This window comes from Pituophis catenifer, unplaced genomic scaffold (assembly GCF_029215685.1).
Source record: "Pituophis catenifer annectens isolate HBS135680 unplaced genomic scaffold, rPitCat1.0.hap2 SCAF_5, whole genome shotgun sequence".
Lineage (NCBI taxonomy): Eukaryota > Metazoa > Chordata > Lepidosauria > Squamata > Colubridae > Pituophis > Pituophis catenifer.
Window position 1 is genome coordinate 90,732,574 of NW_027256885.1, and position 20,543 is coordinate 90,753,116.

The following is a 20,543-nucleotide window of genomic DNA, read 5'->3' on the forward strand; positions in this document are numbered from 1 at the left end:
AATGGGATTATAAAATACCGTTATGGCTGGATCTTGGTCATATTATGTGGAATACAAATATAATGTCACTCGGGGGGTTTTTATATAAAGAGGTTCTTTTTACAGATGCGGGCAGATGGCAACTGAAGACATTAGAGACACTGTTGGGCGAAGGGATTAATCTAACCTGGTTACAATATAATCAACTTCAACTGAGATGGAAAGAGGACCAAAAAACTGGTATTATGTTGCATGAGGAAGAGTTGGTTAGACATATAAAAGAGAAAGGTCCAATGCATATCAAAAGGCTATATAATGTTTTGTTAGAAAGGGAATCAGAAACTGAATTGGTTAAAGATTGCATGATTAAATGGGCACAGAATTTTGCAGAACCAGTAATGTTGGAAACATGGGAGAAAATATGGGTTCAGAATGTTAAATTTACACAATCGCAGAATTTGAGGGAAAATTTTTATAAGATGTTTTACAGATGGCATTTAGATCCCAAGAAATTATCCTGTATGTATCCTAATGTTCAGCCAAAATGTTGGAGATGTGATTGTTTAGATGCTACATATTATCATGTTTGGTGGAATTGTAAGAAAGTAAAGGCTTTTTGGATAAAAATATGGTAGGTTATGCAGAATGTTTTGAAGAAAAAAATTCCATTTTCTCCACAATTGTTTTTATTGGGTATAGTAAAGGGTTTTACACTGGATGAAATTAAGTTGATATTGTACATGATAACAGCAGCGAGATTATTGATAGGTAAATATTGGAAAAATGAAGCTTTACCCACCATTGAAGAATGGACTTTGAAGATGGCCAGTTTTGCGGAGATGGCGAAGATCTCAGCATATTTAAAAGATTGCTCACAAGAGACTTATGAATGGGAATGGAAAAAATGGATAGATTATGTGCAGAACAAATATCAAGTTAGGAAGTACCAAATAGTTTTTCATTGAAAGTATTATATAAAAATAGAAATGTATGAATACTGTGAAGAAAAAAAATTTTTAAGGGGGTTTGAGGGGTTCAAGTTCTATAAAAAGGGGATTTTGATGGGATTATATTTTGTGGAAGTCAGGGGGGGAGGGTTAGGGGGGGTTGGGGGGGTTAGGGGGGGTGTGGGGGTGGGATGGGGGGGAAATGGGGTGAAAATGTAATTGTAAAACTTTTGCAATAAAAAAAAATAATAATACATGTGTTGACAGCAGGAAGAATTGCATTTGCACAACATTGGAAAAATGAAGATATACCTAGAGATGAAAGTATAATTAGAAAAATATTAGATTGTGCGGAGATGAATAGATTGACTTTAATAATAAAAGATAAGGAAGAAACAGAATATTTTTAACATGAGATATGTTCTATCAATGGTTGGATAAAAGAGGTAGAAATTAGAAGATGAAAGATTAATGATATATATAGGTAAATGATGTAAGAATTTTACTACAATAAGTAATTATTAGTATTTTAACTATGGTTATTATTAATATTGCTCTCATTATTAGTTAATAATTTGTATAAACAAATTGATCCAGACAATACACTGTTTATTAAGCACTTATTTATTATGGTATTTTGAAGTTGTACTTATACCCCCATTAACTGGGCCATCAGTGGATAAAAAAACATGCCAAAAAAAATTACATTGTCATACAATGAAGGAAGAAAGGGTTCTCAAAAAAATGTTCTGCCCCTGGGACTCAAAAAGCTTTAAAATGCTCTCCCTTTTGTCCATTACCACTCCAATCTTTTGACAAGGCTGCATTTTCTGGTTCATTTTATTCCTTCACTCACCCACACACACAGGGCTTGTGCCACTCCACCGAGGGCGGCTGACGTTGAGGCAAATGAGTATCTCTTCACCCCTCAACTGGAAGCCTGACTCACATTTGAAAGTGGCAGAGCCCCCCGGATGGAGATCAGTTACCATGACATCCCCATTTTCTGGCCTACTGGGGAAGCCACAGCTGAGCAGGAAAGCTGGGGTTGGGAGACAGGAAGGTTACAGACAGGGAAACATAGTAGGTAATTATGCTCACAAAGTGCCTTCAACAAATGATATACATTCATAAAGGAACATGCTCAATTCTGCCAGTACTTGATAAATATTTGTACGCCTAGACAACAGTTAATAGGTTTTTGTTCATTTTTGGTACGCTTGCTGCCTCAAATAGTCTTTTTAACACACAAAATACACACTGAATTTGTACCATAGGATATGATGGACCTGAAGAAGTTCTCACCTATTCTGAATGTCATTGGGCGCATATATTCTTAATTTATAAACGGGTTTATTGTCTTCTTTTTTTTTCTTTTTTTTAGTGAGGTATGGTTCCTTCTGGTTTGGATTTACAGGAGGGGTTTTCTTTCACTCTTATGTAAATTAGTCAAGCTGTAAGGCAGATAAACCCTTGTTAAACCCACTGTCATCATCCTCAAGAGATTTCTTTCCAGTGCTTCTGGGATTAGAACACTTCTAAAGAAAAGAGCTTCTGGTAAATCATATTATATGTCTCATTTGCTTTTGGGGGCCTCCCACCAGGGGTGGGTTCTAAATTTTTTTACTACCGGTTCTGTGGGTGTGGCTTATTTTGTGGGCGTGGCTTGATGGTCATGTGACAATTCTTTAGGATTTAGCAGAGGTACTGGTCTACCAGGCTTTTAACTGCTTGCAGAGCTGTACCAGTCTACCCATTTATTTTTGCAGGCACTGGTCTACTCATGTATTTTTGCAGGCACTGGTCTACCCATTTATTTTTGCAGGCACTGGTCTACTCATGTATTTTTGTAGGCACTGGTCTACCCATTTATTTTTTCAGGCATCGGTCTACTCATTCGTTTTTGGAGGCACCAGTCTACCACCAAACTGCCTTTTACCACTGATCAGCTGTAGGGCGGCCCTTTGAAGCCCCGCGGCAAGAGTTTAAACAGTTTTTTTCCTTATAGCCCATCAGCTGGGACTCAGGAGGCAGCAATAGATTGGGGGTGGGGCCAAATAAAAGGTAAGAATAACGCGGGGGGCGGGGGGGCAGAACCAGTTCGGTGACGTCATATCGTCACCGCTACCAGCTCGGCGGAACCGGGCTGAACCTGGAGGAACCCACCACTGCCTCCCACCCTATATCATGCATACGTACAGCAGCCTGAATTTAGAGAAATGTGCATGCAGTTGGATAGACTTACACTGAGTCAAACCAATCTATCCTAATAATACATGAAATATGTATAGTATAGACATAGTGATATCATAATGTCTACTTTTGTTCTGAATAAGTCCGGTGAGAATCAGCTTTTGTCAGGTCTGGCTTTGTGACACAGGTGCTAGAATAGCCCAAAACTTCAGCACAACCCAGAAAAACTAATTATAATCCTCTGTCTCGTTGCTTTCTTGGTCCTCAGGTATTGGGAAAATCTCCCACTGCTTAAAGGGGTGAGAAATTCCTCCTTATCTTATCTAGATATGGAACTATGCTTCCTATATGTCTATGGAGATCCTCAGTCATCCAGGTCGTGGTTGTCCCAAAGGTGATTTTTCAAGAGGCAACTGGACTTTCTGTTTTCTCTTTGAAGACATTTTGCTTCTTATCCAAGAAGCTTCTTCAGTTCTGTTGTCTGAGGACAGAACGGAAGAAGCTTCTTGGACAGAAGTAAAACATCTTCAAGGAAAAACAAAGAAAATCCAGTTGCCTCTTGAAAAAGCACCTTTGGGATATGCTTCCCATAATATGCAGTCTAGGCACCTAAATTCAGCCTGGAAGGTTCTGAGTAGAAATCTCAACCATTTGAGGATAACTAAGCAGGGAAAGGTCCTTTAAAAGAAGGTGGAATGAGGAGGTATTCATTCCTTACCCTGGTAGTGGAATCTGAAGACACCAGGGGTGGTGGTGTGGTAGCTCTGGAAATGAATCAGGATCTGATTGGTTGGGCTACGGATCACTTGCCGCTCAACCATCAATGACTCATTGGCCAAGACAACAGGTTTCTCCCCTCCCAGACCTTCCACTGTCAGTGAATCCTCCTTGGACAAGTTCAGAGTCTGCACCTGGAAGTCATGGAGGTTGACAAAGAGAGGGAGAAGGTTAAGAAGCTGGCCACATCTTTTTAAGCTTCACATATTTTTAATATTGTTCAAGAATCTAAAGTTAAGAGCAAATATTATCAGGAAAATTATTGGGGAAGGGAGGGGACAAGGGGAAGCACATCTGGAAAACAGGACTTGAACCAAATATTCGTCTAATGGACAGGGCTGGACAGTGGACATGCTTTAGAAATGTTTCCAAAGTCCTTTGATTCTTGAACAATTACAGTATCACTTTGGTGTTTCTTAAAGCAGCTTTAAGCATTTAAGCTTCGGTGCAAACCTGTAAAAAAAAAAGAAGCTGCTGCTTTTAAAGAACCCATTCACTAAAATGAACGCAACTCTTAAAGCAACAGCATCTTTTTTTAATAGCCTGGCAAAGAAGCCTGAAACAGACAGCTTTTCCAAACAGCAGGGAAGTACTATGCTCCTGCTTTCAAAGCATGTCAAATGCCACTAAAGCATACAGGTAGTCCTCGACTTACAACCACAATTGGGGTCAGAATTTCAAGGTGGTTGTTAAGTGAGCCACACCCAATTTTATGACCTTTTTGTTAAGGTTGTTAAACGAAGCACTGCAGTTGTTAAGTGAATCGTGTGGTTGTTAAGCAAATCTTGGTTTCCCCGTTGATTCTGCTTGTCAGAGATCAGCTGGGAAATAAATAAATAAAATAAATAAATAATTTTATTTCTATACCGCCCTTCTCCCGAAGGACTCAGGGCGGTGTACAGCCTATTTAAAAACACAAAAAACACGACAACAATTTAAAATTTAAAATCATTAAATAATTAGGCTCCAATTAAAATCCCAGAAATTTAAAATACCCCAATTTAAAACGTTATGTTAATAGCCCTGCCTGGCGGAACAACAGGGTCTTCAGAGCGCAGCAAAACACCCGGAGGTCGGAAATCTTTCGTATTTCAGGGGGCAGTTCATTCCACAGGGCTGGGGCTCCCACAGAGAAGGCCCTCCCCCTGGGTGTCGCCAGCCGACATAACTTGGCTGATGGCACCCGGAGGAGACCCTCTCTGTGGGAGCGGACTGGTCGGTGGGAGGCTATTGGTGGCAGAAGTCGGTCTCGAAGGTACCCGGGTCCTATGCCATGGAGCGCTTTAAAGGTGGTAACCAACACCTTGAATCGCACCCGGAAGACCACTGGGAGCCAGTGCAGCTCGCGCAGGAGGGGTGTCACGTGGGCGCAACGGGTTGCACCCATAACCACCCGCGCGGCCGCATTCTGGACCAGTTGGAGCCTCCGAGTGCTCTTCAAGGGGAGCCCCATGTAGAGAGCATTACAATAGTCCAACCGGGAGGTGACAAGGGCGTGAGTGACCGTGCGCAAGGCGTCCCGATCCAGAAAGGGCTGCAACTGGCGAATCAGGCGAACCTGATAAAAGGCCCCCCTGGCCACGGCCGTCATGTGCTCTTCTAAAGACAGCCATGCGTCCAGGAGGACACCCAGATTGCGAGCCCTCTCTGTGGGGGGCAAGGATTCACCCCCAATAGTCAGCGATGGCACCTGCTGACTATATCGGGGCGCCGGAAGCCACAGCCACTCAGTCTTGGAGGGGTTGAGTCTGAGCCTGTTCCTCCCCATCCAGACCCGCACGGCCTCCAGGCAGCGGGACATCACATCAAGGGCATCGTTGGGGTGGTCTGGGGTGGAGATGTACAGCTGAGTATCGTCAGCGTACAGATGACACTTCACCCCGAAACCACGGATGATCTCACCCAGCGGCTTCACATAAATGTTGAACAGGAGAGGCGAGAGGACCGACCCTTGCGGCACTCCCCATACGAGATGCCTCGAGGTCGACCTCTGTCCCCCTGCCAACACAAACTGCGAGCGGTCGGAGAGGAAGGAGGAGAACCACCGCAAAACGGTGCCCCCTATTCCTAACCCCCTCAACCGCTGCAGCATGATACCATGGTCGATGGTATCAAAAGCCACCGAGAGGTCTAATAGGACTAGGACAGAGGAGCAGCCCCTGTCCCGAGCCCTCCAGAGATCATCCACCAACGCGACCAATGCCGTTTCAGTGCTGTACCCCTGCCTGAAGCCCGACTGGTACGGGTCTAGATAGATAGCTTCATCCAGGTGCCGGGGAAGTTGTCGTGCCACCACGCTCTCAACAACCTTCGCCACAAAACGAAGGTTGGAGACTGGACGATAGTTGGCTAATTCAGCCGGGTCCAGGGAAGGCTTCTTGAGGAGGGGCCTCACTACCGCCTCTTTCAAGGCGGCAGGAAAGGCACCCTCACTCAGAGAAGCACTTATAATCCCCTGGAGCCAGCCTCGTGTAACCTCCCGGGAGGCCAGCACCAACCAGGAGGGACACGGGTCCAATAAACACGTGGCGGCACTAATCTTACCCAGAACCCTGTCCACATCCTCGGGAGTCACAGGATCAAACTCCTCCCAGGTAACATTCTCAAGACCTGCCCTCGTCTCCTCCCGTGGACTCATCCAGTCGGAGTGAGCTGGAGGCCTGGAGCTGGGAAGCTTGCAAATGGTGATCACTATGACCCCAGGATACGGCAAGAGTTGTAAACATGCCGGTTGCTAAGCACCCAAATTGTGGTCATGTGACCATGGGGATGCTGCAATGGTCATAAGTGCAAGGACCGGTTGTAAGTCACTTTTTTTAGTGCTGTTGTAAAGGTCACTAATGAACAGTTGTAAGTCAAAGACTACCTGTAATGTGGTCAGCTATCGCTGATTCTTTGTCAACTTCCAAACACTTTTTTTAAAAAATGATTAATCCACATTTCCCAATGTCAGTAGTTTTATCTTCTTCAGGGTAAGTTAGTTTTAACTTCTTCAGTGCTGACCAATTCATATCATCTTACCTGTACTTCTATCCCGTAGCCCATATACACTGAAATCGTGTAAATACAATCCAGGCCTCCATAAAAAGTAGTGCCAGCATAATCAGGAGATTCAATGTAACCTTCTATGTCGGTGATGTTGTTGTTGCAAAGCACTTGGTGAGGGAGGCAGGAAAGGAGACAAAGAAGACTGAAGTCAGTTTAGTCCTGGATGGTCTGTATTTTTTCAACCAAGTTCAGCCTACCACTATTTGGTGACTCCATATGGGTCATCCAGACTTTTGGGGCTGGGGAATGATAAAGGTAAAGGTAATGGTTTCCCGATGCCCAACCGTGTCTGAGTCTAGATGGCGGTGCTCATCTCCATTTCTTAACCAAGGGAGACAGCATTATCTGAAGACACTTCGGTGGTCATGTGGTCAGTATGACTATAGGCTGAGGCACATGGAACACTGTTACCTTCCCACTGAAGTGGTACCTTTTTATCTATTCGCATTTGCATGCTTTCGAACTGCTAGGTGGGCAGAAGCTGATGCAAGTAACAGGAGAGCATCAGGTTGGAGAAAGCTTACGCCCACATCCAAAACCTTTGCATCTCACTCATATCACTTACCAGGCGTGTGAACAGTTGTGATAGTCGTCGTAGTAATCAGAGTGGTTGTCGTCTCTTCGTCACCTTCAGGGATGAAGGAGGTGGTGGTGGCCGAGATAGGGTGGTTGGCAGAACCAACCTCGTCCGGTGGAGGAGGCAACCAGGGTGGAGCAGCTGCTGTTGAAGCTGGAGGGGTGGTGAGTAGGAAGCCAGTAGGAGGGGCAGCAGTGGTCAATGGGGAGGGGCCAGTGGCTGTGGCTTCAGAGGTCTCAAGGACCATCCCACCATCTAGACGTTGGATGGGTGGATGGAATGGGGGCAAAGTGGAAGACTGTCCTCCTAGGACCAAGGGGGAGACAGTTAAAAAGAAAGGGTGCAGGGAAGTCAGAACAGAGGAGGGAAAACAGTGCAAACCTCTCATACCCTCTCTCCCCCCCAAAAAATGTCGTCTCTGCCACAAAACTTTTTTTCTGGAAGAAAAACCAATGTGCAATTATGGAACTATCCATTAACCCATTTTTTAAAAGTACAATGCCAAACTTTATGATTCACAATGGCATCTAGGCCCACAATCCCCTTCCAAGAATCACCCCTGCCCATCCATTTTTCTTCAACATGAGCCACCCTTTCCTCTACATCTAGTCCCATCCCAGGCAGAGGCCTTTCCCTTCCCCAAATTTTTTGGGTTTTCTCACCAGGAATTGGCTCTTCCACCACCTCGCCCCAGGGAAACTCCTTTCTCAGCAGTGTCCCCTGCAGCAATTCGGAGAGGCCTTTGGGACTGGGGGGTGAGAACCCCCGCACCTCCGCCGAGACCCCCATTTCCTCCTCCTTGGGTCCCTCCATGGCCTCTGATGAGGGGGCCTCCAACAGCGGGGAGGGGGTGGCCTCCTCATTTTCCCAGAGAGGCAGGGCTGCAGGAAACAAAGGGTTAACAGTGGCCTGTCCTCCATGTTCTTCTCACATTGGCCTCATAAGTCCACAGAGAAGAAGATGCACTGCAAATTGTAAATTTGTTAAATTTAGCAAGGCTGCGTTTTCCCTCCTAGACCAGCAGGCATAGCACTGCTTCCCACCATTTTTCCTGTGACCGGCCTTTCTGGGCTGCAATATTCCAGACCACCACAGATGGCAGCAAAGAGCTACAGAAATTTAAGAATGTATGAGCTATGACTGTCCCACCCACAGTCTGTGGACTGCATGTAGCCCTAATGCAGCCTGAAAAGATCATAAACTTCTAACAATTTTATGTGATTTATATACATTAACTATGCTATGTATATTATATATGCAGCCCAAGACAACTTCTCTTTACTCAATGTGGCCCAGGCAAGCCAAAGGATTGGACACCCATGTTGTAGGTTTTTGTGGCCCAGAAACGGCAGTCCTAATTTTTCTGCACAATGTAGGGGATGGTTTCAAGTTATTATTATCAAAATAGAAGCATAAAGAGTTAACTAAGTTTGACCCAACAAGGTAATAAATAAATACAATATAATAGGTTGTAATTTTCCATAATGTAAACTAGCACATAGCTTGTTGTATATTATATTCTTTACTTGCCTAGAGTTAGTATTTTAAAGTATAGCCACAATATTACATAGCTAGAGCACATACATTTATATAAGATATATCCTTTGTTTTGTAGGAAGTTAGCACCCACCCCTTTCCTAGAAGAATGAAATATTTTAGGAAATATTAAAAAGGCAGAATATTATATTTCCCTGGTTGAGAAATGGAGAAACATGTTTTAAAGACAAAGCAGCTCCCATCTTCCTGCCCACCCCTTTGTCAATGGACCATCATCTGCAACACAATAGGACCCATCTAGCAACAGAAACTCACCACATGGCACCTGGGAAGATTACATCAGCCAGCAAGGCTAGCTAAGACCCCCACCCCCTGGGAGTCTGACAACCAATCAGGATACTCTTTCGGGGTCCCAGGAAGTTCAAAGCCAGAGAGGGCATAAAACCTGGGGACTCGCTGCATCTCGGCCCTTTTCTGTTCAGGAACTCAAACCATGTGATCCTGTCCACCATTAAACCATCTTTCCAAGCAGTCTCCATGTTTCCAGTGTGGCTAGTGCCTTTAATCTCATAAAGCACATCACATGAGTAAGTTCTGAATGGTTTCTCCTGCAAGAAAGAAATGTCTGGACAAAAAAAAACACGAGTCTCTAAGGATTTTATTGGAATACAGCTGGCTAGAATTTTTCAAAATTAAATCCCTTGACACAAATGTTGAGCTACATATATCGTGTAAGAACAATAATTTATCATACAGTAGACAGGTGGAAACAGACTACTTTACTTTGGTTAATTTCTTACCCTCCTTTTCTTCCCAGAATAACCCTGGATAAATCTATACTATTAATACAGAATGTGGATTTCATACACTTGATTAAATTTGAGGGTAACTAGTACTACAGTGTAGTCAGCAACATTCCCAACTGCACAGGCTGAACAGAACAGTGCCGTAAAAGGGGAAAAAAACCACAAGGAACTAAACAGTGCAAGAAAGGAAACCAAAATGTCCCAGATCTCAAAACTCTCTAAAATGAGTCTTATGAGAGGGCACAGAATCATTTTGAAGAAAAAGACATTTTCATGGCTTCGCAAATGTCTTTGTGGCTTTTGCATTACACATTGGGCCTAATTCAGTCTGCAAAACAATGAATCTAGATCAAGACAATAGTGTAGGGAGTGGTTGATTTTTCTGAGGAGCAGCAAATATTTGTGAGATTGTGTCCATGCTCACAATACTTGTTAGGTCAAGCATCTATCGACCCAGGGGCAAAGATATAATCCAACGCCTGTCGTTCAGGTCCTGCTATGTTGGGATGCCAGAGATCAGCAATAAAAATCACCTGAGGTCCATCACTGGGGGAACCCAGTGGTGAGATTCAGCCGGTTCTCACCGGTTCGCCCGAATCGGTAGCTAACCACGCCCGGCCACACCCCTTGCTATTGACAGTATAATCATTCTCCATGACTTGGTGTCTGATCCTTTTATAATGCAAAGTTGATAGTCATCCCTCCTCTGATGGAAAATTGTCCTCAGGGATGACTCACACCCTGGTCACCACTTCTTTATCCTCCTACCATCGGGAAGGAGATATAGAAGCATAGCCAGCCCCGCGAACAGGCTGAAGAACAGTTTTTATCTGTGGGCTGTCAGACTCCTGAATGCAAAATAACATCATAACTACGTAGTATGATGGACTTGCAGGGCTGGCGCAACGTGTAACATGTTCACACTGGTGCAATAGGACTGGGTGGTTTTTAATATGATTTATTGGGTTAGGGATTTTCTGTCTTCACTGTGAGTTGTATTGTGTTGGGGGGTGCACTGAGGGAGCTCAACCAATCTCGTACATATTGTTGTGCACTGACAATAAAGATTTGAATTGAATTGAAGAACTACGTCCTCTTGGCTGTCCTTAATCTCCCACCATTTATTAGATGACTCCAACTTCTAGCTTATGCAAGAGAGAAAAGGAAAGAAACTCTTCCTCCCTTGCATAATTTTCATACATCAAACCCATTTAATCATTTTTATTGAAGTAGAAAACTCCAGAGAGGGCCAGTTTGGTAAGCGGTTAAGGCACCAGGATAGAAACTGGGAGACCAGCAGTTCTATACCCTAGGGAAGTGATGGCTAACCTTTTTGCCATCGCGTGCCAGGAGAGGGGGGGGGCGGGGGAGGGTTGCACGCGCACATGCCCACGCACATGTGTGCGCAACCCCCTCCCCCCTCCCCCCCCGCTCCTGCCACATGATGGCCTGGTAGGCCCGTTTTTCTTTCTTACCTGGTTCCAGATCCTCTCTGTGTATCTGGGAACGGCGAAAACAGCCTTTCCCACTCCCTTGGAGGCCCTACGGAGGCTGAAAAGGCCCATTTCCCAACTCCCGGTGGGACAGGAAGTGACATTTTTTGCTGTCCCCAGCCTCCAGAACCTCTCTAGGAGTCTCTAGGAGCCTCTCTAGGAGTCTCTAGGAGCCTCTCTAGGAGTCTCTGGAGGCTGGGGACAGGAAAAAATGTCACTTCCTGTCCCACTGGGAGTGGGGAAATGGGCCCTTTGAGCCTCCGTAGGGCCTCCAAGGGAGTGGGAAAGGCTGTTTTCGCCGTTCCCAGATACACAGAGAGGATCTGGAGCCAGGTAAGAAAGAAAAACGGGCCTTCCCCACCCCCCCAGGCCCTCCAGAAGCAGGAAACAGCCTGTTTCCCTACTTCTGGTGGGCCCAGAAGGCCCGAAAATCAGCTGGCCGGCGTGCGCATGCGCCCCAGAGCTGAGCTGGCGTGCCCACTAATATGGCTCCGCGTGCCACCTGTGGCACGTGTGCCATAGGTTCACCATCACGGCCCTAGGGCTAGGCGTATAGCCAGCTGGATAACCTTGGGCCAGTCCCACTCACTCAGCCCTAGGAAGGAAGCAATAACAAACCACTTCTGAAAAACCTTGCCAAGAAAACTGCAGGGACTTGCCTAGGCAATCCCCAGGAATCAATACTGACTCAGTACGTACATGTGTGTGTGCATGTGTATATAAAATGGTTAAATTTTCAGAGTCTGTGATGTCTTTCATCCACATTTCCCACTAGGGTTATTCAAAATAGTAGATTTTTAGAAAGAGGATCCTAGACAGAAAAAAAATGTTTAAATCACCTCTTATGTTGTAACATTCACTTTTTGAAGTACCCCCATTGCTGAGAAGCAGTACAGGCGGTCTTCGACTTGCGTCCACAATTGGGACCAGAATTTCCATTGCTAAGCCATTCGGTTGTTAAGTGAGTCGCACCTGATTTTATGACCTTTTTTTGCCAAAGTTGTTAAGCAACTCACTGCAGATGTTCAGCGAATCACATGGTCATGAAGGAAATCCAGCTTCCCCCATTGACTTTGCTCATCAGAAGCTGACTCAGAAGGTAGTAACTGGTGATCACGTGACCCTGGGATGCTGCACCTGCTTGTCAAGAATCTAAATTTTGATCATGTGACCCCAGGGATGCTGCAATGGTCCGAAGTGTGAGGACTAGTCATAAATCACTTTTCTGAGTGCCGTAACTTTGAACGATCACTGAACCAATGGTTGTAAATCAAGGACTAAAACGTATTGAGATTATTTATTGATAGGTAGCAAAGTTGTCAATTTCTTAACCTAACAAATAAATGCTGTTGCTAGTCAGTTTTCTCCCACCTGCTTCCTCATGGTTTTTAATTATTTTGCAATTCTCTATAGGAACAGCAAAGATTGCACTATATAAGCTAGCTGTTCTGTCCCCGTCTCACACACGCACCCCCACAGACAGGCAACAGTTAAAGAACTCGGCCGACAACAGTTTATCCGGTATCAGAATTGGCAGCAACCCAGTGGCTGGCTGCCAGGTATTCTTTACTCACGAGGGGGGAGTTTCTCCCTTCGTCCGGGAACAAAGCCAATACACAATAATCAACAAAGTCCAGTAAATACAAAGAAGGTCGTCCGATATCCGTTTTTTGCTTGTCACAGAGCTGGACTTCCGGTTTGCTTGCCTCCGGTGAAAGACGGTCCCTCTCTAAGGACCGCCAGCCCCGCCGTCTGTAGAGCCGCTTCGACTTTGAGAAGCGGCTTGAAAACTCCAGAATCTGAAGGATTTGAAGGAGAAGAGTAAGCAAGGTGCAGGTCGAGCCCCTGTGAGCCCCCAGAAGATCGCTACTGGGGAGGAAACAGGCGCGGCTCCCTTTCAACTTGCTGAGACTCCGGACGGCGTGGGACGACTCTGCTTGCTGCAGAGCAAGCCGGCTGCAGCAAACATCCAAATTGATTGAAATTAACTTCATTAATCAGCGGAAAAAACAACCTGAACCTTTAAACCAAGAAACTGCAAGTATTACTTTTTTTTGTGACTTTTTGATCTAAACAAAAATCAGAGCGAGTGAAAGCGGCTTGAAAAAATGGCACCCGGCTCCAGTGTTAACAAGCTGAGAGTGAGAGTGGTCTTGTAAAGCTATTCTAACAAGTTACAAAGTTGCGCTGCTTGTAACAAGCAAACAGGAGAAGAGGGAGAAAAAATCCTTTTTAAAATAAGCCTGAGCTCGCTTCAGTTTAATTCTATTTCCAATTTGACTAAACCAGGGGGACTTTTTTAGAGGACTTTGTGGTGCTGGAAAAGGAAAAAGGATCTCCTTTTTCAGAAAATCTAATCTACGTGGCAGAATGGCTTCTAAAAAACAGGAAGGCAAGGCAGCAGGGGGGGGATCCCCCACACACAAGTCTGAACAGCAGTTTCCTTCCTTATTTTGCAATTTTCTGTAGGAACAGCAAAGATTGCACTATATAAGCTAGCTGTTCTGTCCCCGTCTCACACACGCACCCCCACAGACAGGCAACAGTTAAAGAACTCAGCCGACAACAGTTTATCCGGTATCAGAATTGGCAGCAACCCAGTGGCTGGCTGCCAGGTATTCTTTACTCACGAGGGGGGAGTTTCTCCCTTCGTCCGGGAACAAAGCCAATACACAATAATCAACAAAGTCCAGTAAATACAAAGAAGGTCGTCCGATATCCGTTTTTTGCTTGTCACAGAGCTGAACCGGCCACCACACCCTCTTTTATACCCTGTGGGGTGTCGTCCAGTGACTCAGCCTAATCCCTGGCATGCCTCTTCTTCTGCTGCGCGCGCTTATCTCTGCGACGCTGCCGAGGGTCCAGCCAAGACTCATCTTCCTCATTACTGTCCACCTGTGGCTGCGTGGACGTGCTATATAAGCTAGCTGTTCTGTCCCCGTCTCACACACGCACCCCCACAGACAGGCAACAGTTAAAGAACTCAGCTGACAACAGTTTATCCGGTATCAGAATTGGCAGCAACCCAGTGGCTGGCTGCCAGGTATTCTTTATTTTTATATTTTATTTTATTTATTTGATTTGTATACCGCCCTACTCCCGAAGGACTCAGGGCGGTGAACAGCCAAGCAATAAGATACATAAATACAAAAATTTAAAAAACCAGTTAAAATCGAATTAAATCATTTTTTGGCCCAGACAAATTAAAACACCCCAATAATTTAAGAACAGATTTAAAATTTATATATTAAAAGAGGGAGGAGATTAGGCCAAGCCTGCTTGATGGAATAAAAGAGTCTTCACAGCGCGGCGGAAGGTGCGCAGATCCGGGATCCTCCGTATCTCTGGGGGGAGCTCATTCCAGACGGTAGGTGCCCCCACAGAGAAGGCTCTCCCCCTAGGGGTCGCCAGCCGACATTGTTTGGCTGACGGCACCCGGAGGAGTCCCTCTCTATGAGAGCGTACTGGCCAGTGGGAGGCTATTGGTGGTAGTAGGCGGTCCCGTAAATAACCAGGTCCTAAGCCATGGAGCGCTTTAAAGGTGGTAACCAAAACCTTGAAGCGCACCCGGAAGACCACCGGGAGCCAGTGCAGCTCGCGCAGGAGAGGTGTCACATGGGAGCGCCATGACACTCCCATTACCACCCGCGCGGCCGCACTCTGCGCCAGTTGGAGCCTCCGGGTGCTCCTCAAGGGGAGCCCCATGTAGAGAGCATTACAATAGTCCAGGCGGGAGGTGACGAGGGCATGAGTGACTGTGCGTAACGAGTCCCGATCCAGAAAGGGACACAACTGGCGAATCAGGCGAACCTGATAGAAAATCCTCCCGGTCACGGCCGTCAAGTGCTCTTCTAAAGACAGCCGTGAATCCAGGAGGACGCCCAAGTTGCGAGCCCTCTCCGTGGGGGCCAGTGATTCGCCCCCAATAGTCAGAGATGGCATCAACTGACTATATCGGGACGTCGGAAACCACAGCCACTCGGTCTTGGATGGGTTGAGCCTGAGCCTGTTCCTCCCCATCCAGATCCGTACGGCCTCCAGGCACCGGGACATCACTTCAAGGGCATCGTTGGGGTGATCCGGGGTGGAGATGTACAGCTGGGTATTGTCAGCGTACTGATGGTACTCCACCCCGAAACCACGGATGATCTCGCCGAGCGGCTTCACATAAATGTTGAACAGGAGAGGCGAGAGGACCGACCCTTGCGGCACCCCACATATGAGGGGCCTCGGGGTCGACCTCTGTCCCCCTGTCAACACAGACTGCAACCGGTCAGAGAGAAAGGAGGAGAACCACCGCAACACAGTGCCTCCCACTCCCAACTCTTCCAACCGGTGCAGCATGATACCATGGTCGATGGTATCAAAAGCCGCTGAGAGATCTAACAGGACCAGGACAGAGGAGCACCCCCTGTCCCGAGCCCTCCAGAGATCATCAACCAACGCGACCAATGCTGTTTCCGTGCTGTACCCGGGCCTGAAGCCCGACTGGAACGGATCCAGATACGTTGTTTCATCCAGGTGCTGGGGGAACTGTTTCGCGACCACACTCTCAACAGCCTTCGCCACAAAACGAAGGTTGGAGACCGGACGATAATTTACCAACATTGCGGGGTCCAGGGATGGCTTCTTGAGGAGAGGCCTCACCACCGCCTCTTTCAAGGCGGCAGGAAAGACACCCTCACCCAACGAAGCATTTATAATCCCCTGGAACCAGCCTCGTGTCACCTCCCGAGAAGCCAGCACTAACCAGGAGGGACACGGGTCCAATAAACAAGTGGTCGCGTTCAGTCTACCCAGAATCCTGTCCACATCCTCAGGGGTCACAGGATCAAACTCATCCCAGATAACATTCTCAAGTCCTGCCCCTGTCCCTCCCCCTGAGACTACCCAGTCGGAGTCCAGATCTTCCCGAATCTGAGTGATTTTGTCATACAGATATTGAACAAAATCCTCGGCTCTACCCTCCAAGGGGTCCTCCCGCGCTTCCTGGTGGAGCAGGGAGCGGGTCACCCTGAACAGGGCGGCCGGGCGATTATCTGATGACGCAATAAGAGCAGCAAAATAGCTACATTTCGCTGCTTTTATCGCCACTAGGTAAGTCCTAATATGAGATCTTACCAGTGTCCGGTCCGATTCAGAACGGCTGGCCCTCCAAACTACTCTCTAGGCATCTTTTCCGGCGCTTCAACTCCCTCAGCTCCTCGGTAAACCAAGGAGCTAAATGAGATCGGCGCCGGGTCAGAGGCCGCAAAGGCACGACCCGGTCCAGAGCTCCAGCGGCCGCCCTATCCCAGGCGGCCACTAGGTCTCCAGTCGGGGCGTGTGCCAGAGCCTCAGGGAATGGCCCAAGCTCCATCTGGAACCTGTCAGGTTCCATCAGGCGCCTGGGGTGGAACCATCTTACCGGCTCCGCCTCCCTGCGGCGGGGTGTAGCGGTTCGAAGGTCGAGACGAAGGAGAGAGTGATCCGACCATGACAAGGGCTCGGTGACTATATCCCCTATCTCGAGATCACTCAACCACTGTCCAGAGACAAAAACCAAATCCAGCGTGTTTCCCCCCGTGTGAGTAGGGCCATGAATTAACTGGGTCAGGTCCATAGCTGTCATGGAAGCCATGAACTCCCGAGCCACCTCAGACGCCTCGCCCGCAGACGGTAGGTTGAAATCCCCCATGACCATAAGCCTGGGGGTATCAACCGCCACCGCGGCGATGACGTTGAGTAGCTCGGGCAGGGCTGCTGCCACGTGGCAGGGAGCCAGGTACATGATCAGCAAACCCATCTGAACCCCGTGGCCCCATTTCACGAGGAGGGATTCACAGCCGGTCGTCTGAGAGACAGTGGCCTCCCTCGGTTTCAGACCTTCCTTAATGATAACCGCTACCCCCCCGCCCCTCCCCTGTGACCTTGGCTGATGGAAGGCAAGGAAACCTGGAGGGCACATTTCAATGAGGGGAACCCCCCCCTCATGGCCCAACCAGGTCTCCGTAACACCTGCCAGGTCCGCACCCCCCTCCTGAATAAGATCACAAATGAGGGGGGCTTTATTTACTACGGACCTGGCATTGCACAGCATCAGCCGAAGGCCCGGGCCCTGAGGGTCTGTGCAACCTGGAAAACGGGTGGAGCTTTGGGGGCCGGAGCACGCCATCGCTTGTAAACAGCGAGTGCGAGCTCCCCTAACACGATATGGCCCCCTGCTCCCGCCATATCTACCCCTCCCACCCACAGTATTGATATTCAAAACACTATCTGGATGAGCTCTAACCCCCCCCTCGATCCCGGGCCCACCCCCCCCCACCGTGCTTCGCAGCCAGACCCGACCCCGACCCTCCCCCTTGTGGGTTTTCCCCCAAACCCACAACCTGAGTTCTAATTTGACCCTCCCCCTCCCTGAGGCCCCTTAAAAATTTAACTAAAAAATTTGATAAAAAAGCCCTCAACCCCCTAGTTTTCACATGCCACCTCTCTGGGTCCCAAAGCCCGTCATTGAGGTGGGCCCTCGATAACGATGAGGGCCACATCTGCGAGAGGGGGGAGTCTCGCAGCGCAAGCAAATCCGCAGTCGTGTACATCTCCCAGTGCAGCGATGGAGGAAGGGAGCTTAATCAGGGGTCTCAAGATGTATCATGGGGCCATATTGTTCAATGATGTACCATTGGTATCTCTACTGTCCTCCCACGACAGTAGGAGGGTGCTGACAATTTCAGCCAATGGGAACAGCATCCAGTCCGCCCTCTCACGGCGGGACCCTCAAAGGGTCATAGATCGAAAAGTACTTCTCCCAGTGGCGAAAGTCCTGATGTGATAAAGAACCCCTCAGCAGTTGCATCAATTAACTGACCCATGGTCAGAGGGAGATAGTTTATCAGTCAGTCAATCCGTGAGTCATGCCAGGGGCAAAGACAGAAATCCTTGGTAAGGTCTTATGCTCCAGATCGTATCCTAGTCAGTCCAGATGAAAGAGAAAAAAGAAGGGAAGGGGAAGAAAGGAAAACGGGGTGGAGAAGGGGGCGGACTCCTTCAGTCAGGGCGGGTAACAGGCCCTTTATTTGGCAAACAAAGTCCCAGGAGGGGGTAGGAGGAAGGAGGTTGGTATGCGTACGAAGGGGAAAAACCCCTCCGTTGCCCACCAACCCTATCTTCCTCAGGTTCTTCCGGGATAACAAGCTGCTTCCGAGCTCCAGCCCCCAATTAGATGCCATAGGGGGCCTCCAGGTTCTCTGCAGCCACCACAGTATCTTCCAGGAAGGAGTCTCTCATCTCCGGACTCAGCAGACCGCTTATGCCCTCTCCATTCTCAGTTTTCACCCCCCAGCAAGCCCCTTCTGCCGGCGATGGAGATGAAAAAACAGCGTCCAGTACTTCAGTGGGGTGTGCCACGGCCCAGTTTAATATCAGGGCCGGCCTCACCACCCCCGCTGATGTCCAAACCGCCATTCCCGGTTTCAAGGGGCCGCCGGGGAGTCTCTGAGTGGGGCAGATGGAAGTTCAGTGGACTGCCTGCCACTCGCCCCCTCACTGCCACACCTCCACCTTCTCCTTCTCCTTCATCATCCGACGAGCCGCTGCCGAACTAACCACCATACCCTCGTTTTCGGCAGCGTCAGAAAACGTCGGGGCAGCACAACCACAGCACTCCGCCAAATGCCCCCTGCTCTAGGCATGTCCAGGGGCGAGGGGAGTCCCAAAAACTCGCCCAGAGCTCCACCAATGGAGCTCGCCGCCGCCGTCGATAAGCCATCATACCTCCGCTCTCGGCAGCGTCAGAAGCGGCCCGGCCTCAGCTCTCCATTGCCATTCCTCCATGCCGTTTCTGGCTCCGGAAACACCGAGGGGCGGGGAAGGTCTCAAAACCCTCGCCCCGGGCCCATCCGACCAAATAAGGGGTCGCTGATGAACAGCGCCCCTGTGGTATCCCCTAGAGTCCCAAAATACTCTCCATCTGAGCGCAGCGTTTCACCGTGCGACCGCCATCTTCCGCATGCTCAGAAAAGTTACTTTACTCACGAGGGGGGAGTTTCTCCCTTCGTCCGGGAACAAAGCCAATACACAATAATCAACAAAGTCCAGTAAATACAGGTGGACAGTAATGAGGAAGATGAGTCTTGGCTGGACCCTCGGCAGCGTCACAGAGATAAGCGCGCGCAGCAGAAGAAGAGGCATGCCAGGGATTAGGCTGAGTCCGTTTTTTGCTTGTCACAGAGCTGAACCGGCCACCACACCCTCTTTTATACCCTGTGGGGTGTCGTCCAGTGACTCAGCCTAATCCCTGGCATGCCTCTTCTTCTGCTGCGCGCGCTTATCTCTGCGACGCTGCCGAGGGTCCAGCCAAGACTCATCTTCCTCATTACTGTCCACCTGTGGCTGCGTGGACGTGCTTGGCCCCGGGCCTATTTCTTGACTTTCGGAGGACACCGAAGGCATTGCCAGAGAGGAGGGTCCTGGAGAGGGAGGCCTTGCCAACTCCTCTTCTTCACTCTCGGAGTCCTCTCCTGCCGATAACACAGGCTCAGGTAACGGAGCCACAGCACTAGCATGATGTATGAATTTCATCTTCCAATCCTGATTTCTGATTAATTTCCAGGGATGTTAACTAAGAGTCAGAAAAGAGAAGCCCGCCTGGACAAGGTGCTGTCAGACATGAAGCGCCATAAAGTGCTGGAGGAGCAAATTATGAAGACCAGCTGTGACCTCTTTGACCTTGATTCAGATGATGTACCCACTCCAAAACGATCCTCTGGTCTCTTCCTCCATCAATGCAAATACTAATGGTAACAAAGAAGATGAGCTGAGAAGAGGATGGAGTGGAACTATGTGTGCAGATACAAAGGGAAGGAACTCCTGCTTAAACCCATTGCATCTGTTAGTACCCTGGACTTTGACTCTGATCCCGTTTGGGTTGCTGGAGGTACTAGTTTCTGGGTGTAATAAAACTCTGTGAGTTTGCTTTTAATTTAATTTCTGTGAACTATTCTTATAGTAATGGAAAGAATTGCCAATCAGGAGGTGAGTTGTTGAGCACCTACAATTTCACTTGCCATATATAGTCCTGAACTTGCAACCATTCATTTAGCAACCATTCAAAGTTACAACAGCAGTGAAAAAATCTGATGACTGGTCCTTGCAGTTAAACCGTCCCCATGTTCACATGATCTGAATTCAGGTGCTTGGCAACCGGCATGCATTTACGTTGTTTGTAGTGTCCCAGGGTCACGTGATC

General features: G+C 48.0%; 1 protein-coding gene across 1 annotated transcript in view; it reads right to left on the minus strand.

Moving 5' to 3' along the window:
• Positions 1–18,907, minus strand: part of SEZ6L2 (seizure related 6 homolog like 2) — an 81,923-nt gene extending 63,016 nt beyond the window's left edge. The window contains exons 1-7 of the mRNA XM_070944803.1: positions 18,851–18,907; positions 13,024–13,162; positions 8,184–8,402; positions 7,510–7,827; positions 6,918–7,051; positions 3,838–4,030; positions 1,783–1,968 (exon numbers count right to left, since the gene is read on the minus strand). Of these exons, the coding sequence (XP_070800904.1) occupies positions 1,783–1,968; positions 3,838–4,030; positions 6,918–7,051; positions 7,510–7,827; positions 8,184–8,402; positions 13,024–13,162; positions 18,851–18,907 (1,246 nt within the window). The remainder of the gene's footprint in view (positions 1–1,782; positions 1,969–3,837; positions 4,031–6,917; positions 7,052–7,509; positions 7,828–8,183; positions 8,403–13,023; positions 13,163–18,850) is intronic.
• Between the last annotated feature and the right edge of the window lie 1,636 nt (positions 18,908–20,543).